General features: G+C 39.9%; 2 protein-coding genes across 2 annotated transcripts in view; both read left to right on the top strand.

Annotated features, from left to right (window-relative positions):
• The window catches only part of dachc (dachshund c), a gene marked incomplete in the record, with an annotated part of 37,057 nt that extends 24,070 nt beyond the window's left edge, over positions 1-12,987 (top strand). The window contains 8 exon segments of the mRNA XM_037697588.1: positions 2,222-2,400; positions 3,474-3,594; positions 3,673-3,807; positions 7,387-7,580; positions 8,867-9,014; positions 9,556-9,684; positions 9,881-9,982; positions 12,461-12,987. Of these exon segments, the coding sequence (XP_037553516.1) occupies positions 2,222-2,400; positions 3,474-3,594; positions 3,673-3,807; positions 7,387-7,580; positions 8,867-9,014; positions 9,556-9,684; positions 9,881-9,982; positions 12,461-12,495 (1,043 nt within the window).
• Positions 12,988-15,886: 2,899 nt separating this feature from the next.
• ubac2 (UBA domain containing 2) overlaps positions 15,887-23,300 on the top strand; it is a 12,693-nt gene continuing 5,279 nt past the window's right edge. Inside the window, exons 1-7 of the mRNA XM_037686186.1 lie at positions 15,887-16,064; positions 16,302-16,426; positions 18,095-18,214; positions 19,126-19,232; positions 19,634-19,757; positions 19,883-19,930; positions 22,512-22,620. Of these exons, the coding sequence (XP_037542114.1) occupies positions 16,034-16,064; positions 16,302-16,426; positions 18,095-18,214; positions 19,126-19,232; positions 19,634-19,757; positions 19,883-19,930; positions 22,512-22,620 (664 nt within the window). The 5' untranslated portion in view covers positions 15,887-16,033. The remainder of the gene's footprint in view (positions 16,065-16,301; positions 16,427-18,094; positions 18,215-19,125; positions 19,233-19,633; positions 19,758-19,882; positions 19,931-22,511; positions 22,621-23,300) is intronic.

Below are 23,300 nucleotides of genomic sequence, written 5' to 3'. Positions count from 1 at the left end.
CTTTCTCTGCTGTGTAATTAAAATACTACATTATTCTGCATGGTCTTTGTCAATTTCTACTGACCACAGTATTCTTCTTGAAAAGCTAAATAAATATGTATTAGAGGGCTAGCATTACAGTGGGTATCTGCTGGTAGTTATTTAGAAGAAAGAAAATAGTTTGTTCAAATAAATGATGTAAGATCTGAACTTTGTAACATCACATGTGGAGTGCCTCAAGGTCCTGTACTTGGACCTAAGTTATTTATTTTATATGTAAATGGCTTGGTTAATGTGTCAGGACTGTTTAGATATGTTTTATTTGCAGATGATACTACATTCCTTTGTTTGTGTAAAGATATAGAACAAATGTTAGAGATGGTACAGACAGAATTTGTGAAAATACAAAATTGGTTTCAACTTAACAAATTATAATTAAATTTGAATAAAACAAATTACATGATATTCAGTAACAATAAGAGAATGGTCGATGCTCCATTTAGAGTCGATGGTGTTGAGATTTGTAGAGTCAGTGAGGTGAAGTTCCTGGGTGTCATCATTGACGAAAAGCTGACATGGAAACCTCACATAAATAATTTAAGAACAAAAATAGCTAAATCTATTGCAGTACAGTACAAAGTAAGATAGTTACTCAATGATAAAGCACTGTTTATGTTGTATAATGCAATAATTGTCCCACACTTAATTTACTGTATTGAAGCCTGTGGTAAAGCATGTAAAACAATTACAAATCCTATTTTTATTTTACAGAAAAGAGCTGTAAGAATTATCACTAGAAAAGATTATAGCCATCCATCAAATACATTGTTTTATCAACTGAAGATATTGAAATTCTATGACTTGGTTGCAAAACTTACTGCCTTCTAATATCCAAGTAAATTTTGTTAAAAGGGAGAGTGGTTATTATCTTAAGGGGATAGAGATATTTGTGAAGTCTTGGTTTCGTACCAGTTTGATGGAGCGGTCTACTATAATTCATGGAATAGGATTGTGGGATGGTCTGAAGGATGATGTTAAAACTGTCAGATCTATGTACATATTCAAGAACATGTTTAAAGTTAGTTTCCTGAAGGAATATGGAAAAGTATAACGTGTATCTAGACAAATTTTGTTTGAATTGATGTTGTTTTTAGTTAGCTTTGCTTTTTTTGTAAATTACTTTTGTTTGAATATATTCTGAGCAAAAAGGGGCAGATGTCATAAGATTTATTCTTCTTCTGCTGCCTTTCATTTTATTTTTGATTGCATACATATTTTTTTGTTTTCTATTGTATATAGTTATTTTGTTTTTAATGAAATTAATAAATTTCTAAAATAAATAAATAAATAAATAAAATTTGGCCTGCTACCAAATGCAGATGCCAAAAAGGGGGCTGACAATGATGTAACACTTCAATAAGGTTTTGAGTCAAAACCTTGGCATTACCTGTTGGAATCAACTTTGTCAGGTTGCTAAATATTTCATAAAGTATTAGATATATTTCAATGAAATTTTCAAAGTTATAATTGCCTTTACATCTACAACTGGGTAACATTTATAATCAACCCAAGTCGCGATAGCTACCACAGCTAATCAGCTTTAGCCTATACAAAAATGGCTTTGCCTCAGTGACTTTTACACATATGGACGTAAAATTTAATGTGGTAGTAGCCAACAATCATTCACAACACATACGCCAATGTTCACGCTAACAAAGCAAAGGTACAAAGGTACAAAGTTCATTATTTGCCATTTGTGCACAGACCAACAATTCAAGCATATTGGATTTCTTGTGCAGAGCTCTTTCAGTCATAATCAAAAACACTGAAACAACACTAAGTAAATTAAATAAAAAGAACAAAGTGATTTATATCTACACTGTACAGAAAGTAAACCATGTCACATGATAAGTGAAGTTAGGTAGTGTAGGGTTATTATTGCACCTGATCAGTAGTTTGGTTTTGCCATCAGTCTGACTGTGGCAAGGAAAAACCTATTAACAAACCTTGTACAGTACTATGGGGTGCAAGGTTTTACCAAAATGGCTACAACTCCCATTTCCTTATGATGATCATGAAGATGATTTGAGTTTAAAACTTAAATTCAAGTTGAGTAGTGATTCAGTGAGACTGTTGGTTGCTTTTAAATATTAGAATCCTAAACATTGCTTTGGCAATATGGGAAGCTAAACACTTAGTAATTTTATTGTCGTCTTCCTCTTTCTGTTTTCTTCTTTTTCAGTTCTGGATCAGTTGCCCTTCATGATGATGCCACATCCTCTGATTCCTGCCAGCCTGGCGCCAGCCTCCGTCTCGATGGCGATGGGCCAGATGAACCGGTTGAGCACACTGGCCAGCATAGCCAATGTGGCCCAGCTCCACGCCAATCCACCTGCCAGAGCTCCCACCTCTGTCATTAAGGTAAACCCAGTGACCCACCAGCCTCACAGATCTGACTATCTGATCATCAAGAAATCCTTTAAGTTTGTAACGTTTAGAAACCCAGAAAGTGTTTATCTAGATCAGGGGACTGCACTCTTTGCGATATAAAGAGCCATTTTTGCCACTTTGCTTACTAATTACCATGTCCGGAGCCGCTAAACCTGCTGCAACTGTGTACCTGTACTGTCAACTGGTGGCCCGTGGACCACAAGTTTGTTGGAGATGGCTTTTCTGGCCAGTGAGGGTGATATTACAAAATGAAATGTCTTACTATTAACATTTATTGACATTTTTACATTTACAAAAGAAAAGACCAGATTCACATTTTATAAACATTAAAACACTGAACTCTGCAGGCCGATGTGAGTTCTCTTAATTGTTGAAGAATTAAGTATCCTACTTAAAGCATAACGTTTAAGGCAATATACAATTAGGCCAGTTTGTTGGATATCCAATTACATTTTTAAAAGAAAAAGAAATATTTTTGTTTACTTTGACTTTGTTTTTTGTGTTTTATTCTTAGTGTTATCAAAGTTACTCATATTCCTTCTCTGCAGCTTGTCTTATATTGCAAAACATTCTGGTGGTTTTGAGAGAAAGATCATGCTGTGAGACTGAAAGTTCACTTAAAGTGGCTGACAAACTACTAGCATGATGTAGTTCAGTGGTTCCTATGGAACACCATCTTGCATGTTTTAGTTGTTTCCCTGCTTTGACACGCCTGATTTAAATGCAAGGGTGATTTAACAAACTTTGGCAAAACTTGAAGAAGTAATAAAATCACTGAATCAGGTGTGTTGGAACAGGGAAACAACTAACACATGCAGAATGGCATTCCTCAAGGGCCATAGTTGGGTACCACTGAATTTGTAGTCCACATGTTTTATGCCGTGTATTTGAGAGACGCTGCAGAGGTACCAAAGAGCCACATGTGGCCCCAAAGCTGCAGGTTGCAGACCCCTGATCTAGATATTCATATAGAGAGATCTGGTGTGCCGATGAAAACCACAACCGTCCAAATAAAGCTGTTACTGGTTTTTTTTATTTGTTAGGAGCGAGTGCAGGACACCCCCTCTCCTTCGCCCTCACTGGACGACGCTCAGATTTCATCCAATCACAGCAGCAGTGTGTCAAGTTCACCGTTGCCTACAGAGCGCACTGCAGACACCACACGTACGTACTCACCTGTGTGACCTGCAAACATGCCATAGATCTACCCTGGCAGATGCTTTCATACATTTCTTTCTTCAGATCAACTTCATGATGGCCTTTTGTCGAATCACAGCGTGTTGGGCCACTCTCCTGGTCTGGTGCATGGTCCCAGAGAGACAGATGGGGCATCAGCAGAGTACAACAAAGAGAACAAGAGGAGCCACGCTGACAGGGGTAACAACACTGATTCTGCAGTAGCGCTAAAAGCTTTTTTATTTAAATGACTTGTTTTTAACCATCTTACATCTATTGACTGACCGTGTTAACCTCATTTCAAAGGTCAATTTTCTGCTGTTTTTCTGAGGATTTCTTCTTACAGTCAGTCATTTAGTAATAATAATGAGTAATGATTACTTCTCAGAAAAATCTATTGTCTCTTTTGCAAATGCTGTCAGTATTGACCAACAAGCATTCAGTTTTCAGCCAATCCATCCATCTTTGTCACTGTTCGTGCTCCGTGAACTCAACTACCTGTGGATGGTTTACAAGTTTCTTTGAAAACATTATCTCTGATAGGAAATGTTTTTAGTTTAACGAGGGAAATGTCAGTAACAGGTTAACAACGATTTACCTCTTCTGCTCCTCCTCTCCTCCTCACTGTCAGTGCGCCCCCCCCCCCCCCAGCACCCTGTGGTGAGCAAAGACAAATAATTCTGCAAAACAGGACTCTATTAGACCAGAAAGCAGTGTTACATTAGTGAGCCATTTGCCGGGCCGGGGCCTAACGAGCCGGGCGGCCTCCCGCGCTCTCAGCTGGACCTCATCTGCATAACGACTGCCTCTCTGTCGTTAGGGCCCCGTGTTGCCACGGCGCTGCAACGTCAGTTGTTTGGTTCTCTCTGTCAGGGAGGTTTGCATTAGCTTAATGAGGACTGCTCAAGGACAAACAGTCAGCAGAAATTTACAGTGAGAGAACAAGTGAGGGAGATTGAGAGTTGTTTGTTTGTGGATTCTTATAGCTCTGCCCGTGTAGACGTATTCTAATACTGAATCCTATTATTCAGTAATCGAATCTAAAAAAAAAAAAAAAAAAATCACAATAGCTTTCCAGGTAAGGCTTCAGACGAAATATATTGACAAAACAGTGATGGCACCAACAACGTGAATGCCATGCATCACATATCTCATTTGTGCGATTGATTTTCAATTGATTTTCTCATTTTAATTTATTTATATTTTGCATGCAAATGAATCGCATGCACATTTGCTAGATTGCAAGCTTTTGTGTTTGACCTAGAACATCACAGGATAGGTTTACAGTGGATTGAACAGAGTTTCAAAGAGCTCTTCAGCGCTGTCATTCTGTCAATCCATTCTATAATAATCAGTGTGTGTGTGTGTGTGTGTGTGTGTGTGTGTGTGTGTGTGTGTGTGTTTGTGTGTGTGTGAGAGAGAGAGAGAGAGAAAGAGAGACCGTTTTGGCTGTGTGTGCTGTTTCACTGGTCTTTGAACAACGCATCCATCCAGCAAAGATCAGAGGCCATCCCTGACACCTCACTCCCATTAACCAAACATCAGCAGAATTTTAGTCTCTCTCTGTGTCTTCTTTAACCCCCCCACCACCACCACCTTTCCGTTCTCTTCCGCTGACTGGCACTCTTCACGTTGTGAAGTTCATTAGCCCTGGGGAGAGGTGGGAGAGGAATAGAAGTGGGGAGTAAAGAGAGATGAACTTGGGGGAAAAGAGGAAAACAGACAATGACCTTGATTAGAGAGATGGGTAAATGATCAAACAAGCTGGCAGTTCTGTGTGTGTGTGTTTATGCCAAACGGTGTGTGTGTGAGAGTGAGGTAAAGTAGGCGTAAAACAGTAACTCAATAAAGGATCAGTCACATCCAAGGAGCCTGGGGAGCCCACGCTGCTGACTGTGCACTTCGGCAGCTACAAATGTGTGTGTGTGTCTGTATGTGAGCCGCGGGAGTGTAGTTGGATGCCCTCCGCTGAGCTCGCCAGCACCTGCTAATTACCTTTCTCTACAGAGCAATGCTTTTAGCAAGGAATAGGGGGAAAGGGGAAGAAAGAGGGGGGGGGGGGGGCATATTGCTTCTCATATGTGAAACACCTTGAATGTGACAGTTGCCAAGACATGAGGCCGAGGCAGAGTATGGGGAGGTGGGCGGATTTGGAGCTGAAGATGCTGTGGTCAGCTAAGTAGTGAAAACACCCTCATTTGTCACAGACAGAGAAAAGTGCCAGATATCACATCGCACGTTTGCACTCATCCCTGCTCCAATAACTGCCCGACTCCCAGGACATCTCTGTCCTCAGTGGCTCAGATATCAGTAAAAATGAGCAACGGCCTGAAAAAAAAAAAAGAAAATTGCAGAAAATGTCTAATCTTCATCCTCTCTCACTGTCACGAGCACGGAACGTGCAGTTCTCAGGTTTACAAACAGATGGTCATCCATAATGCAAGTTCTTAGCTGCTTTTATGGGCTGCGTCAAGCTGTGATGCATTATCAATAGGCAGACTGCCATCTAATAAAGGGCAACCGCATTTTTAAAACCCCAAACCAGAACTTCTGTGTATGTGTGGCTGAACTTGCACGCAGCAATTAACTGTTTATAGTTTTGTGGGGCTCCACATGTTTACATACAGTTTAGTAAATGCATCATAAGGCTGCGAATTTGCTTTGCTGCATGATTACATATTGCAAAAGTGATGATCCTTTTGTAGATGTTAAATAAACGTAATGCTGGATGTCCTGATGCATGCTCAGTAATCAACTGAAGAATAGGGCTGAACAATTAATCGCATTTGCGATAATATCGCGATATGATTGAACAAGATTTTCTAATTGCAAAGGCTACAATTTGACTGGTCACGTGATCTGGTTACGTGACTTATGAGTGAGTAAAGCAGGGCAGGAAGCAGGAGAAGTCAACACAGCGTTTTAACTGGTTGCACAGTGGCGTCAGGCTCGACAGAAGCTGATACATCTGAAAGTTTGGTACCAAAGAGGGGCAGCACGTCCGTTGTTTGGAATTATTTTGTCTATAAAAAAGAAGACGCTGCACAACGACATGTATTGTGCAGAACCTGCCTTGCTGCTGTTGCTACCTCTGGAGGTAACACCACAAATCTTTATCAACACTTAAAAAAAACACCACAAAGCCATTTACGATAGTTGCATGGCTAGAATACCAACGACCAGTGCTTCAACTTCAAGTAAGCAAAGTACCAGCCGACAGGGATCACTGACCGAACTGTTACGTCGTATGAACATAATTCGAAACAGCACGTGGAAATAACTCGAGCAGTAACGGAGTTCATAGCAAAAGACATGATGCCCATTAATATAGTGACCAAGCCTGGGTTTACGGCATTGGTAAACACAGTGGATAAGCGGTACAGAATGCACTCACGCACACATTTTAGCCAAGTTGCTTTCCCTGAGCTACACAAAAAATGCAGAAACAGAGTTGCAGCGGAGCTGAAAACAGTGTTTTTGGGTTTTTTTTGCAACTGAAACAGATTTATTGCTTGTGTTTGTTGAAATTTACACGAGAAGAAGACATCGAAAAGTAATCTCATATTAAATCGCAATATTGAGGTAAAAAAAAAAATCACAATTATAATATTTTCCTAAATCGTTCAGCCCTACTGAAGAAGTCTTCTGGATAAAAGACGAAACGTTTCGACACAGAATAATCCGTCCTGAGGACCTGATTCAATGTTGTTAGATAACGCTGGATGTTTAATGTCAGACGTCTCACTGCTTAGACGTCAAATCGTTATTCTGTCCTTTCAGAGAACAGTTCCTCGGCTGCTCAGACCAGGGAGAGCTGTGACAGACACGTCTACCAGAAACCCCCGTCAGGCAGGGAGACCTGTGAGAGGGTGTCTTACTCTGCAGGACAGAAGCTCTCAGCAGGTCTCCACCACACTCCCTTCATCTTCCCGGAAGGCTTGTCCTCCATAGAGACCCTGCTCACAAACATCCAGGTGAGGCTCTGCCGGGGCTTTATTATTATCGCACTCTAAGATGAATAGGAAGAGAGGTGAGCCACACTCTGGGATTTCCTGAAATCGTAAATAGCAGACGAGGTAGACATTTAGGATGTGCAGTAATTGGGTTGGGCGTGTGCTGACCTGCTTCTCAGATTTTACACGGCTTTGTTACAGCGGAGCTACAGTGAGAGCCCTCTCTTGTTTGGTTTTCACAGGGAGGGGAAAACAATCACCGTCTGACCCTGATGCGTTGTCCTTTTCACTTTTTTAACAAGTGGTTAAGAGAATTGACTTATTTTAAAACTTTGGATGAATTATTTTAAAGCTACTCATTGCAAAGTATCAAATCAAACACAAAAAGGTTGCCCTGAACTTTATCAAATCTTCATTTGGAAGAGTTTACCTCAGTAGTTTTGCAGATCTATTGATATGCAATGTTTACATTTGGACCGCATGAAAGCTTGAGTCATGCGACTGACTTGCGTTAGGCTAAAAGGGAAAAAGCAAAAGAACGTGTAAGACAACTGTTAGTTAATATCGAAGATCCAGCAGGGCAGTGGAACACCATAAAGACAGATCATCATTCTGCGGGGAGTGGTGGTGCAGAGGTTAGAGAAGATGGGCCTGTGATTGGAAAGTCGCAGGTTCAACTCCTCGGACCGACAACATCAAAATGAGTTCTCGTGACTCCATGAGACTACCTGTATAAATAAAGGGTAAATAAAAAAATAAATCATTCAAACACATGCAGCTTTTATAAAACTTCTTCCAGACCAGTAATTGCATTGTTTTAATCTGACTTATTTTTATATTAAAATTGATTCCAAACAGCTCTTCTTGTTGTTGGCCTATTTTCAATCACTTTATCTGTTTCCACAGGTAAATAAACTCACACAGTACTTGGCAGCCGTTTGCAAAGTTTGCTTACAAATTTTAAATTCAAGAACACATTAGCTGTCTATATGAGAAAAACGGTGATTTTTTTTTTTTGATGGGTAGTTTTTAAATTCAATTCAATTCAAATTCAAAAATAATTTATTAATCCCAAAGGGAAATTAAATGTTGTTGTAACTCGTTATCCTCGTTTCATTAAGAGATGTTATAGATACTGATGGCTGTAAGGAAGGATGTCTTGTAAAAACAAAATCCTGAATAATGATCAAAATAAGTAATAATAATAAAATAAACACAAACTTTGTGAGTGCAGACAACAAGACACCTCCCCTTGATGTTTGTCAGTGTGTTAACCTGTCGGTACGGGTCTGTGTGTCTCCAAGCAGGGTCTGCTGAGGGTTGCCATAGAGAATGCCCGGGCACAGGAGAAGCAGGACCAGCTGGAGAGGACGGAGCTGAAGATGGAGCTCGTCCGAGAGCGGGAGCTCCGAGAGACGTTGGAGAGACAGCTTAGCATGGAGCAGAAAAACAGAGGTAGGCTAGAAAACTCTCAGCAGGATTTGAACAACTGCCGCTACCTATAAGTGTTTCTGATGATTATATACTAGTCGGCACGTATTGATTGAAGTGCTGTGTTTCTGTTCCCGTAATTTATCAAGTGTGTGTTTTTAACATCCAAACACAGACGATTCTGCTGCGAAGCTAAACAAGGTTTGCTTTAATCCACTTCTTAGCTGACAGGGTGTCCATTAACTTGGAAAATCAGATAAGGAAGTGAGGACACCTACAGTATATTACCCCTGAAAGCAGCTGCAGAGGTGAATTAGACTGATGTTGGCAGTATACAACAAAATAAATCAAGTTTGGCAAGTTCACAGAAGCTGTCATCTGCAGCACAGTCTGAACAAACTTCTGTCAAGGACATTTTGTTTGATAGGGTCCCACCAGGTGGGAGCAAGTGACAATAAAATGGAAAAACTAACCATCCAGTTTCATAATGCAGCGGGGAACATTTATCTGTTTGGGGAAGGGGTGCAACAGTTCTGACATCCTTTCCTGTCATCCTTTTCATCAGTTTTGATCCAGAAACGCCTGAAGAAGGAGAAAAGGAGTAAGAGGAAACTACAGGAGGCCTTGGAGGAGGAGGTCAAACTCCGCGATCAGGCAGAGCACAGCCTGCTGCACACTGCCAACTCACACATAGGTGCTCAAACTGAAGCCTTTTGTTGTTGTTTTTTTGTTAAATATCATTTTTCTGTTTTGACTCCAAACTGGGCCTAATGTTACCCTGCTAATTTTCATTTTCACATTAAATGTCACCAAGCTTTCAGTAGAACGTAGCTTTGAGTGTTCATTAGCCTCTAATTAAGTGTCTTTATTAATTAATGACCAATCTACAGGCCATCAATCACTGGCAGCGCCTCCTCACGCAGAATCTGTGACCCAGGACGCGAACGGGAGCAGCCATGATGATGACAGGCCGGACACTAAGGCGACGCAAGGTACAGCTGTCCAGATAACAAACACCGCTGCCGCAGGCTGCAGCTGTGAGAGCACACCTATGTTTGGAGCTGTAAAAATATCCCTGTCCTGAATTTATATCTTGAAAAGCTATCACTGCTACAAGAATCTGCCATCAAATAAAAAGCTCCAGGCAACCTCATTACAGTAGTCCCTCGCTACTTTGTGGTTCGTTTATCGTGGACTCGCTCTGTTTGCGGTTTTTCAAAATAAGATTGGACATGACACACAATCGGCTGATTGATGGTTGAGCTGCACGATCAGCAGGAAATTTTTATTTAAAATAAATTATTTTAAATTATTTAACACCTGATGCACCTTTGTGCTGCCCATACTGCAGGAAAAGCTTCATGCTGCAGCTGATCAGCTGTTCACCGTGCAGAGCGGAAAAGTGAGCGGGACCAAGAGTGCTTGCAGGTGGCAAAGAGCAGAGGAGGCAGGGAGCTGAAATCATGATATTCTGTGCTCTTTTAGAGGTTTAGAAACATTGTTTAGAATGAGGCCTGTCATGATAAACAATAAATCAATTAATTGCTTGACAAATGAAAATTATGGACCTCATTTTCATTTATCGGCTTTATTGTTTCTTCGTGTATCTCTTTCTACTGAAGACACGGTTCAACTCTGGTGCTCTTCACTGACCCCTCCCTTTCTCTTTTCTCTTTAAAATCTGTTTTAACCGTACAAAATCACATTTTTGGTTCGTTAAAAGCAGCTAAGCTGAGAAGCTAAGCTATGAGCTAAGCTAACAGGCCGACCTCAGTAATAAATCTCCGTCATGTTGAAGCTCCAAAATTCACGGATGAAACGTGTGCCTTCATGCAAAAAGTTGTTTTTTTTCTGCAAAAAGAAGCTGAGAACTTGTTTACTGATTTTTTTTTTTATTAAAAGCTTTGTGTGAAAAATGCTATGCTAAAGCGCGTAAATCACTGAGTGTCCACCATTTTAGCCCATGTCATGTCAAGGGACCTCTCTCCCATTTTTCTTAAAGAGACACACTGTTCAACTATCCATCCTTCATTCAAACAGTCTTATACTGCCATCAGGTGGTCAAAAAAGGTACTACACTCCAAACAAATCAACATTTCTTCTAAGATTTGACAATTCCATCCATCCATCCATTATCTTTTTATCCGCTTCTTCCATTTTGGGTCACGGGGGTCGCCGGTGCCCATGTCCAGCAATCACTGTGCGAGGGGCGGGGTACACCCTGGACTGGTAATTTGACAATGAATTATTGTTAAATTTCAAACAATATTATCGTTTATCGCAATAATTTCTGTGACAATTAATCGCCCAGCAAAATTTGTTATTGTGACAGGCCTATTTAGAATATTGCAAGAGTGTAGGAAGAGTGTAAAATAAATTTATATATATATATATATATATTCATATATATATATATATATATATATATATATATATATATGAATACTAAAATAAACTACTAATTGTACTACTATTCCTACTTCGCGGTTTTTCACTTATTGCGGGTCTTCAAGGTGTGGATCCCCCACGATAAACAAGGGACTACTGTATAGTGTTTGATATTTTTGTTAAAGTAAACTATTAAACGTTCTCTTTTTATTCAGGAACAGCATCAGTTGTGTTCTAAATTGATTTAATTCTTCCCAAAACATAAAGTTCCATTTCAAAGTAAGAATAGCGGTGTCCTGCTGGTTAGGATTTATTTAGCTCCTGTTGACTGAGCTAGGACAACAGAATTCATTATTTCACCTACTCGCTGCTTTTGATGCTCAACAGACCGATCTACTGGAAAGGTTTTGAAAGATTTCACAGCAACGCTCCTGAGAAATTGAGCAAAAACGAAATGAAGCATGAGACAGATCACCAGGGCTACCGTTTTATGTAAACAGGCGTTTTAATATATTTTGTCCGCTTGAGTCAAAGAAACGGAGGAAAACAAAAAGAAATAAAAGAAAAAGGGAAATCTTACAAGTCCCATCGTAATCGGACAGGAAAAGAAACGGACACGATCTCTCGCCCTGGCCTCGTCAAAGGAGCGCATAGTTCCTGCCCACCTCTGCTCCGCACTGTGCCAAGACCACCAAACCAAGACAACCGAGCAGACAGCGTGCTTGTTCAAAAGCAATTTTTAATTGAATGTCAGTGAAGCAAGAAGAGAACTGGCCACTAATTAATGGCTGTCTTAATTGTCCTCATGACGAGTTTGTTTGGACATCATTTGCATAATTAACACCCAGTAATAAATCATTTAAAGGGGAATTGTCTGTCAGACAGCAGGGCAGGATGTGGTCCCTTTGTGTCAGGAAGTTTTAGCACCAGAAGAAGAAAAAAAAAAAAGAAGGGAATCAGACGCAGAAAAATGCTTTGAACTTAATAATGCGTCTTTGTTAGCCATCTTTGATCATTGCTCCGCAGGAACGTCATTACCGCAGATTTAAACACTAAAGAAATCTTTTTTTTTATTATTTCAGAGGGTAGGATGTTCCTGCAGACGGGGTTGTTCTGAGGTCCACGGTGGAGGGACGAATGGATGAATGAAGAGATGAATGGACGCGCGAACAGAGTGATGAAGATTCCTCCCTCGACAGGCATGCTCGCTCCCACAGTGGCATCTGAGACACAAATCTCCACCTCCCCCACATTTCAAGGGAAACATCCGAACTTTCTTGTTGCTCTCTTGTTTAATTTATTGAACTTATCCAATCTCAGCCGTAGTGGAAAGAGTACTTTATTCTGATGTTGTGTTTGTGTTTATTTCAGTTAAAACTTTTAGGTCCTAAACGACAAGAGTTGTTTGTTTTTGTTCCCCTTTATCAGTGCTGTTTATTTGGACACAAGTGACAAATATAACTTGTAACAGAGTTGTGTACATATATATAGTCATCATTTTTATTAATTATTATATTATTTGGAGGGGGAAAAAGACACAATGGCATGTTGTACAGTCAGTAAGTGACTTGTATTGTGTATGTTATGCAGTAGTGCAGTTTGACAATACAAACAATACAAATCCTTTTTATTAAGCTGCGTTCTTGCTTCTTTCTTGACATATTATTCACAGTTCTACAGCCGATAGCAACAAAACGCAGGTGGAAGATCCGCATCGTCTGCAGGACGAGATGTAGGAAATAATCTGGCATTGATTGATTCTGCATCTAAAAAAAAAACAAAAAAAAAACACGCCAGGTATTGACAGAAAGACAGGAAGGTGGTGAGCAGGGTCACATTTAAGCTGTCAGTAAAAAATGTTGATGATGCACGCTCTCTCTCTCTCTCGCTCTCTCTCTCTCTCTCTGTGTGGATGAACTTTTTTCCTCCTGTGCACGCTTTAGTAAAAAGAACACCGAGGGACTTTACAGGATGAATTTGTATCGATCAATATTTGAATTTTAGTTACATACAACTCTGTGTCGCAATAATTATGTAAAAACTTTACTCACTTTTTTGCTCTGTATTGACTAATTTATACATTTTGCTTTGATGATTGAACGAGGCATAGCTTAATTAGTACAATATTTTTCTTATTTAATAATTGAAAATAACTAATAAAATGTCTTAATTAGAATTATGGTCAAGGTTTGTCAAAGTGAGGACAGTTATTTCATTCAAAGTGTGAGAGGTATTAAATACACCTGCTGTTTAGAAATATTGGAAGCAATTCCCACAAGGATATAATTTACTAAAATTATTAAATGACAAGAATATGAAGCCATTTGATGGCCTAAATAATCTTGTTCTCAACCCGCTTTTGGAAGTTCTTTTGTTTGAGTCTGCCAGGTTTTCCTCACGCAGCCTTGTCGAAATGTCCCGCATGCCACTTCCTGGGCAGAGGGATAAGCTGTGAAGCAGGACTACAACAATACCTTTGCTACAGGCTATTCTTTCTGAACAGAGCGGTTGACAAATGAATAGCAACGATTCACAGAAACCAACGTGCGAATGAGTCATCAGCTTTTCAGATGACCACCTCTGTCTTGACTGAAAAAGATTTCTGCTCTTCACACACACACAGACACACACATCTCACAATTCACTGAGTTGCATTGTCCTGCTGAGAGATGTGTAATGGAAAAGATAAATGGAGGATAAAGCTAAGGTGACAGGCTTGAGTTCATGTGCGTTTCCGTATTTGCATGTGCATTTGTGTGTGTGTGTGTGTGCCCACACGTGTGCACGGCACAACAGACCAGCAAACCATCTGCTCATCTCCTCTTAATGAACAAAGCAAACAGCAGGAGTCAAGGCTGTCTCCAAATCTGGAGTCTCTTTATTGGTAAGCACACACAAACACACATCTCTGCACTGTTTAATCTGATTATCTTTGATTGAGAACAGGGGCAAAGCAACCTTTTTAAACCTCACTCCCACATCAGTGACAGAGAAGGTCTGAAACACAATTAGCAAGCTGTTACTGAGCTCTGCTTTGCAGTCACATCTGACTACAGGCAGCCAAATAGACCTAATGGCTGGGAACTAACCAATGGGAACTAATCTAACTGCATCTGCAACACTGTTAGACAGCTGTTTGCCATATCTCTTCAAATGTACTTAGATGAAACATAAGCACTGGATCCAATCGCTCAGGCGCAAGAGGGAACATTGTTTGATGTGAATAAAATTGGCAGCCAGTGTGCTTTAAGACAAAGCATACGCTCGGCAAAGGAAGTCTGGCCTTTGACAAGATATGACACGGTGCTCATGAGGCCAGAGCAACATAAAATAAAGTCATTAATCTGGACTTTGTGTAGCCATATCCTGTTCGAGACTTCAAGGATAATTAACGCTGTTACAAATCACACGACTTCAGGACATGGAACGATTCTGCTGCTGCTTGGATGAGAACCAGAAATAAAAATTACATGTTGAACAATCAGACAATGTGGCTTAAGAACAAATAAATGTGTGCTAGGGCATTGTATATTAACAGTGGCATCAAGGGTACAATTACAGCCCATCGGGCATATGATTTGGTTATATGATCTGCACTGATGAAACAATGAGGAATGGTATAAATCTATATAAAATAAATCAGCAGTTTTCAGCCTGAGGACATACTTTTCTGCAGAGATAAAATTTTATACAAGAAGACGTCCCTGCTTTCACCATTGTGTGGATGCACTCATGCAGTCTAAAAGTATTCATGAATCATAAAACATTATATAATTAGATGTTAAAAAATAAATGAAAAAAAAAAACCCAAAACTTGTAACTTTTTGGTTTACTAAGTTGTTACCATTTTTTTTTTATTTCTTCCTCAAAATTGGACACATTTTCCTTCTTTGAGATGTTTTAAATTGAAGACAATATCTGATTTAATTATTTTAGTTATATTTTTGTTTATCTTGTTTGATATGATGCAGCTAAAAATTGTGTGGGTTCAAAATGTTGGACATATGAATTATTTTTCTCATGTGTTCACGTTGGGCAGGTGGGCATGTATGTTGTCCATTTGATATCAATATTATTGCGTTTCCAAAAGTTTTCTTGGTGTGAGGATTTTAAATATGATGTTTATATTTAAATTGTGTCTATGGCTGAGTTAAGCATTGTTTTGATGACACTGATATTAGTGGACTGCAACGTTCCAAAATTTTTTGTACGTCAGTTTACCAGACTAATTCGAATAGGGATGAATTGTACAATTCAACAAAAAAAGTTGCAATAATACTTCTTTTTTAATTTGTATTTTCTCTTTTTTGAACAAGTAAAGCTCCTTTTCTGATTTTTATTTATTAAAACATAATTTTGTTTTAGCAATAAAACATTTTCTACAGAAACAATATTTTAAGCTGTTTTCTTTGATGACGAGCAGTTAAAAAGTTTACCAACAGCGCCCTCTAGCGTTCATTTGTGTTCGCATCACTTTCGACGTTCGAACCTGTTTGTCCTTTTCGGACTTCCGTAGCTGATTCCTTCCTCCTGTCTCTTTCTCACTGTGAGAACATGGATCCTCTCAACTACTTAGTTCCGGTATTTTAGTGAAAAGTGAATTTTGTTTCGGGGTCAACAGCCTCCCTCTGGGTTTATTCATTCACCTGGACGCCATGTTTGTCACCACGGGCTCTCGGGGCCTCTGTATGTATCAAGAGTTAAACCATACCGGGGCTGTCACAGTCTGACAGCTAACTGCTGTTAGCATACCGCTGTCGTTCAGTTACTCGAAGCTGGAGCTGTCAGTTATCGTTTCACTTTGCTAAGCTTACCCAGTCAACCTAATGACTTAGTTAAAGTGTAGCTGATCATATAATATGTTAAGTTTGTCCTCAGAGCGACGGTTTCATGTAAACTGTTGTATGTGTTGGTTTTCCACAGATATGGCTCCTCTGTCTAAAGGCCTTCTGTTAGTTCTTAATGGGCTGACAGTGATGCTGACCCTGCTGCCACAGTACGAAGACATGTTTGTGTACAACCTGCAGGCTATCACACAACAGCACCAGGTATGTCTCCACAATTTCTGTTTGGTTGTGATCCAGAGGGGAGAATAAGCTCAATTAATGTATACTTTCTGTGTATTTTATTTTACACCTGTTTCACTCCACGATGCATGTTGTCTTTCATTAAACAGGCCGATTCTCATTATCAGCACCACTAAAGTTTATTAAAATGTTGGGGTTTCGTTTGGCTCAAATCAAGATTGTTTAGGAAATCTTTCCTGCTCTAAGCCACCAATCCACACTGTTTAATGTACCCCTTATTTTAAAAAGATATATATTTTCTGATCTTCAGTCTTAATTTTCTATTCTCTTCTTTTCACTATATTTTTATATCCTGCTTATTTTTTCTGTGTGTGTAGTTTTGTGTTTGTAACTTTGTTAAAAATGAGAATTTATCAGTCTTGAGATCAGTAATCTGTCTGTCTGTCGCCTCAGCTAAGCTTTCAGGCATATCTGATGTTTCTCGTGTCTTTTCATTGTTATATATGTTAAATATAGATGCTATCAAATGCCATTAAGGCGAAATAAAAATTACTGCAGGGTAAAGTGAACTAGTAAGTAAGTAAGTAATTCTGCTGCGCCCTTCTGCTGGGGTCACCACTGTGAGTGAACCTGCATGAAAGATTTGGTAGTTATTTTGTGCCAGATGCCCTTCCTGACACAACCTGGGCTCAAACCAGCAGCCCCAGGATTACAGGGCTATGGCACTTAATCACTGAGCTACTGCAGCCCTGATGGTTTAACTGAATTACAGTAGTAAACAAAAAACACTGCACGCACACAAAAGCTATACTTTTTTTTTTACAAGGCAGAATTATCCCAGTGCAGGCCTTAAGGGCAGATTGAAAAGTCTAGGAAACACTGGACTAAACAAAGAAGATAAAGTCATCATCTAGGCTGCAACAATAACAGGATGTAGATTATATTTATATGGCTGTCCTGAGATTTATGCACATTATTATTAGCATGGATATAAGTGGAGTATGATGCCTGTGTGAGTGTTTTTTAATGCCACATTTGCTAAAAAAAAACAGTCTTGTTCGCATTAATTTGATGCCTCCTCTGGTTGATATTGCAGCCAATTTGAAAACAGTTGTTCTGAAGAAAGATGCATTAATGACCAATTATTTTGTGCAAAGTTTGGGATTTATAGTGAAACATGAGCACATCACTAGACCCAAACTGTCTAAGGTCACTGAAGAGGAGAAAGTGCACGAAGGAGTCAGAAAATGAAGAACGTATATGACTACCTGTTAATTTCCACGGTTGGGTCACATGACATTAGAGCTTCTTTCATTTGCTGATGAACCCTAGAGATTGTTGCTGAATATTTTTTTTACATGATCCTTATTGGATAAATACTTTGCATTGCTTGAGTGGTGGCTCAGAGGTTAGAGAAGGCGAGCATGTGTTTGAAAGGTCGTATGTTCAAATCCCACTGACCCCTGAAGAAGGGAGCAGGCAAAAAGAAAAAAACAAAGCTTGATTAAGCCATTTCAGAAAACGTTTTGAGCCTTCAATGTGCGATATATTCACCTTCTGTGTAATATATGGGCGATGGATGCTGAATGTTTGAAGGAAGTATTGTCACAGAGCGCTTTACTGTTTTCTATTTTCTCCTCTGGTTTAGAAGTCTGTATGTGCATAAAACTGCTACTCCATTCACTGTAGGTGTGGAGGTTGTTGTGTGGCAGACTGATCTGTCTGGATGTGAAGGACTCCTTCTGCAGCAGCCTGCTGATATACAACTTTCGAATCTTTGAGAGAAGGTTTGGTACCAGGAAGTTTGCTGTAAGTACTAAAACTATACCTGAGCATGCATGTGAAGTTATCCCAAATCGTTTTAGTTTTAATTCACAGAGTTCCAAATGTGAACCTGTTCACTTTGGATTTTGTTTCATCTATTTGTTTTGGCTTTGCTCAAATATAAACCTGCATAAGCATGAACAATGAACAGGGATACAGGTCCACACCAGAAAAGGCACACGCCCACAGTGATTTTGGCATTTTAGTGGACCCATCAAATCACTAAGCAAAACCATATAGATAAAAAAAACATACATTGAAAAAAGTTCTAAATGATCAAGAATAAAATAATATTTATTGCTGAACTGTAAAGTGGAAAAGATGCATCTAGTTTTGAACCTATTTAGTTTTATTTACAAACTGACTTTGTTCTGGGTTACCGTATTTTTCGCACTATAAGGCACATTTATAATCCTTAAATTTTCTCAAAAATCGACAGTGAGCCTTATCATCAAGTGTGCCGTATGTATTAATGTATTAATTCTGGCTGTGCTTACTGACCTCGAATTGATTTTATGTGGTTATTGTGAATGAGTTGAATAAAGTTTGTCTTATCTGACTGTTTTGGTTCACTTAATGTGCCTTATAATCCAGTGCGCCTTATGTATAAAACAGACCTGTTCTTTGATATTGCGCCTTATAATCTGAAAAATACGGTATTTCTTTTTAACATATCACTCATATATAAATAAACAAAATACTCAGAGCTTTTCAGGCACAATTATACACACATTAGAATTGATAAGATCTTCATTTGTAATTCAACTTCACGTTTAGGAACGGGAGCAGTTTACTTCCTCATCTGGCTAACATGGTTGACTGTAGGGACATTTGAACTTGTATTTTTATATTACACGGTTGTTCTTATGATCATACGGTGCGGCTCTTATTTCCAGTCTTTCCTGTTGGGCTCTTGGTGTCTCTCTGCACTGGTGGATTTCCTTTTGGCCCAAACTTTCCAGTATTTGTTTGAATATGAAGTGGAGGAACTGCCTGCAGGACTGTGAGTAGTGTCACTATTTTATGACCCCTTAAAGTCTGCAGGTATACCAAAAATAATATTTCTGTTTTCTGATGTTTTAAATTAATGTTTCAGTTTGGTGCCATTTAAAATGAACATTATTATCCCAAAACAGACTAGTTATTGAATTAGTGTTGTAATGTGTGGTTTTTAAATTTTTGGAGAACTGTGATGCAACATTTATCCATAAACACGATAGAGGGACTTTGAAGTATCATGACAGACTTAATGAAATTATTATTATTCAGTGAATCTAAAGACTCAGGCAGCTTGGTATAAAACTCCACAATGTTCTTCTTAAATTCCTTGACATATACTAGAAGTGTTTATATTTTTGTCTGTTTTCTTCCATCTTTATTTATTTTTTATCCCTCCATCCACAGGCTTGCTCCTGTCTTCTCTCTATTTGTGCCTTTCTACCTGTCAATCCCAAGAATGCCAGTCACCCAAATACTGGGTCACATCCACATCACCAACAAGTCTCTGGTTTACATTGTAGGCTTGCAGGTGAGCTTCAGTGTTCTGCTACAGTGTCTATATTGGATTCACTGATTAGTGATCATTTTTGAAAGAATGTGTTTTCCAGCCGGTCTTTACGTTTTGTTTTTCTGTTTGAATCTTTTCCGATGCAGCTGTTGACTTCCAGCCCTTTCATGTGGCTCCTTGCACTTAGTGGACTGGTGAGATATTCCTGTTGTCTCCCTTGTGTCTAAGTTGTAATCTGGAATTCAACTTGTAGCAAATGTTTTACAGTGCAGTCTCTTATATAAAGATGTAGATGGAAAAAAAAAAGCTTCTTAATGTTTTTGTAAAGTTGTAATGCAGATAGTAACACTTTTGCAGTCTAATAATTAAAATCTTCACATTTTCAAAGTGGTGTATGCAGGTGCTTTATGGTGCATCGCTCCTGGTTCTTTTTCATAGCGTTTGTTTCATGTCTCACATTGGGATCACCCTCAGCGTGACCTCATCAGAAGCTCCTGTTACATTACTGCAGCCACGATTGTCTGCAAATAAGTCTGTCGTTGTTGAGGAGTTCAGGGTCCCTCCCTCCTTATATAGGGCTGTTGCACTGACAGTTTATTTAAAAATTTTTCTTACATTGAGCAAAAGTTCCCACCAGCTCTCTCGAGGGTACTGTCTCTCTCTCTGAGCTTAGCCAAACTGCCTGTATATGCTTGTGCAAGCTTGGTCGCTGGGCGTTTTGCTCTCCGTCAGCACAGCACCTTACAGAGTAGTGGCTCATCAGTAGCAATACCGCCACTTCTACTGTCTATCGAAAGTAGAAATACTTTGTTTAAAAATAAATAAGCTAACTACCACCTCTTGACATAGGGTGGCTGTTTACGAAAATAGTAATACTCTTGCTGGTTAAGCTACCCATCGAGAAGCAGCAACACTCCCCACAGCCTAGCTTAGCTGTCACCAGCTACATGAAGCGTCACAGACATCTGTCTGGAACATGGAAACCATCAGGGCTTCCACAAATCCAGAGGAGAGCCCGCAGGCACCATCTTGCCCATGTGGCAATAAAATTTCAAGCTGGGACACCCAACCAACGTGTGCGGCATGCCTCAGTTTGAAACACGCCCAGGCATCCGTTGAGTTTTAGGAGACTGCACGCACTGCAGCCGGTTCTCCGTCAAGGTGCTTTGTCGATGTCTGGCCCGTCAATCAGCATTGTCTAGCAGCGACCCAGTGATGGCATTAACGTGCAGGACCCAGCTGACCTCCTGTGCTCGCAGGTTACTGTACCAGAAGCTGGAACTACTTGGGGCTGTGGACCTGCTGCCATCTGAAATGATAGTGCAGGGTCTCACTCGGCTTCATGATGGCAGGAGGCGAGCTCTCAGATGTGGATTTAGAGCTGCCCTTTTCAAACGACGACAGGGATTATGACCCATCTCGACATCCAGGAGCCCGAAGTCCAAACCAAGGTGGTTTGTTTGCGTTTGGACAGGAGAACAAAACTGCCAAACGCTAAGAAAACAGGCAAACAACTCCTGCTGTTTTTTACATAGCTGCTGGAAGAACTGTCTGTCTTTTGGCACAGCAAGTCCTTTTAGGAGAAACACCTGGTGGTGGCAAGCTTGGTGCTGGACTGTGTGGACTTGGAAAGGTGCAGTATCCGTCAAATGCCTCCAGTCGAGACGGCAGTTGGTGCACACCTGCACCCAAATATATTTATGTTGGTAGCTGGCTCGGTTGTCCCCTCCAGAGGGGACTGCTCTCAGTCCAGCCTCACATAAAAATCATATAAATCAGCTCCGCTGTCAGTCCATGATCTGAATGCCTCCTCCATGCTCATGGCTTACCAAGCAGAGCTGGAGGAGCATCATTAGTGTGCAAGTGTGCATCATTACGAATCATTGTCTCCAGCTGCACAAAGAGGAGAGCCAGGTGTCTGAATCTCACCACTTTTTACACAAAAGAGAAGGAGGATCTTCTCGACACTCCCTTCACTCCTCAGGGTCTGTTTGGCTCTGCGCTCACCTTGATGCAAAATAGGTGGAAGGAGAAGAAAAGAAAAGAGATGAAGCTCAGTCTCCCCAGATGCGTGTTTGCCTTCACAACCGCAACCCCATCACCCCAGCACCAAACCTTCACTCAGGCTTGATCCCCACCTTCAGAATCCCAAAACTGCCGAAGGTGCAGGGAGTCCCGCAGGCACAGCAAAAACCCTCCTCTAAAACCCTGTGGCAGAGGAAGCCAGAGGGCTCCAGTCCCAGCCAACCACCATCTACCTCCACTCAGGTGGTAAGGAGGAGGAAACACCTGGCCTGCCATCCTCCATAGATGGAAGGAAGTAGTAAGATTCTCTTTCCACCGTGATTCTATTTCCGAGCCTGTTCAGAGTGTTCAACTGAGTTCTGTGCTTATCAGAGAGGATGTTCGAGCCTGCTCAGCAGTGACACCAACAGCATCACACAAGCACACTTATCTTTTGTCAGTAAAAAATAAGTGATCAAACTGTCGGATCCAGGCTACAAGCTGAGGGCGCAGTTAAAAATGTTGAAAAACATTTTTCTGGTTATTTAGCCAGAATTTTTTTTTTTTTTAATGTTGCAGCATTGTATGCTGTTTGTTTTTAACTCTATGCTGCAAAACAGACATTTTTCCAGTTTGCAACACAGCCCATCTAAATGTCTTGAGTTTTTTTAGGTCGTTCTTTTATTATACCTTTTGTGCCCCATTTTGCATGATGTATTTCCCTATTGTAAAACCACTACTTAGACATGATTTTCTTACTGTGCCTTTCAGATCTCAGGTGGACTGTACCACTCCAATGTTCTGTGGTTACAGAAGATCCTTTTTGTCCCTGCCTGGGTGTCTAATGTTGGACGCTATATTCTAGAGCCATTCTTCTCAAGTGAGTCCAGCTGCTGAAGTTCATTTACAAAAATCCTGTGTAGGTTTTATTTTTTTTAACTCTGACCAGTCTGATTTGGAGTTTATGGGAGTTCTTCATTTCATATGTTCTTGTTGTGAAGAAATTAGATAACTGAAATTAAGGATAAAGTGTTCAGCTGTCTGTGCTGGTGCACTTGACTTTTCACATTGACATTAATTACCATTTATTCCCTTAAGGTGGTGGGAAGCCATTTTATTTAAATAACAGTTTCTAAGTTTTGTCTTTACAGCATGTTTGTGTGTAATATTGCCACAAACAAAAAGGATGTTTGAGAAGTTCACAAAAAATAATTTAAATTAAATGAAATTAAATGGAGGTAAACCAGAACCATTTTACCTTCTATGGAAGATTAAAAAAAATACTGTGTCAGAAAATGTGATAATGAAATCCAACATTTTTCAGTCAGGTCATCTGGACAGTTTCTTTTTTTTGTGCTGAAACGTTTCGCCTTCGATCCGGAAGGCTTCATCAGTCGAGGAAACACACAACAAAACTGATTCTTCCCCTAACAGCTTACTCCAAAGTGGAACAAACCAGTTCTGCTTGTGATAAGATGGTCTCTTTGGTACGCCTCTCCTCCATTGCCAGCCCTCTTCCTTGTTGACAGTCTTGTCAAACTGGTTGAAAACAACAAAGTC

This window comes from Nematolebias whitei, chromosome 1 (genome assembly GCF_014905685.2).
Source record: "Nematolebias whitei isolate Nwh7 chromosome 1, NemWhi1, whole genome shotgun sequence".
NCBI classification, from domain to species: Eukaryota; Metazoa; Chordata; class Actinopteri; order Cyprinodontiformes; family Rivulidae; genus Nematolebias; species Nematolebias whitei.
The sequence above is the reverse complement of the archived record's forward strand: the minus strand, read 5'-3'. Positions and strand labels throughout refer to the sequence as shown.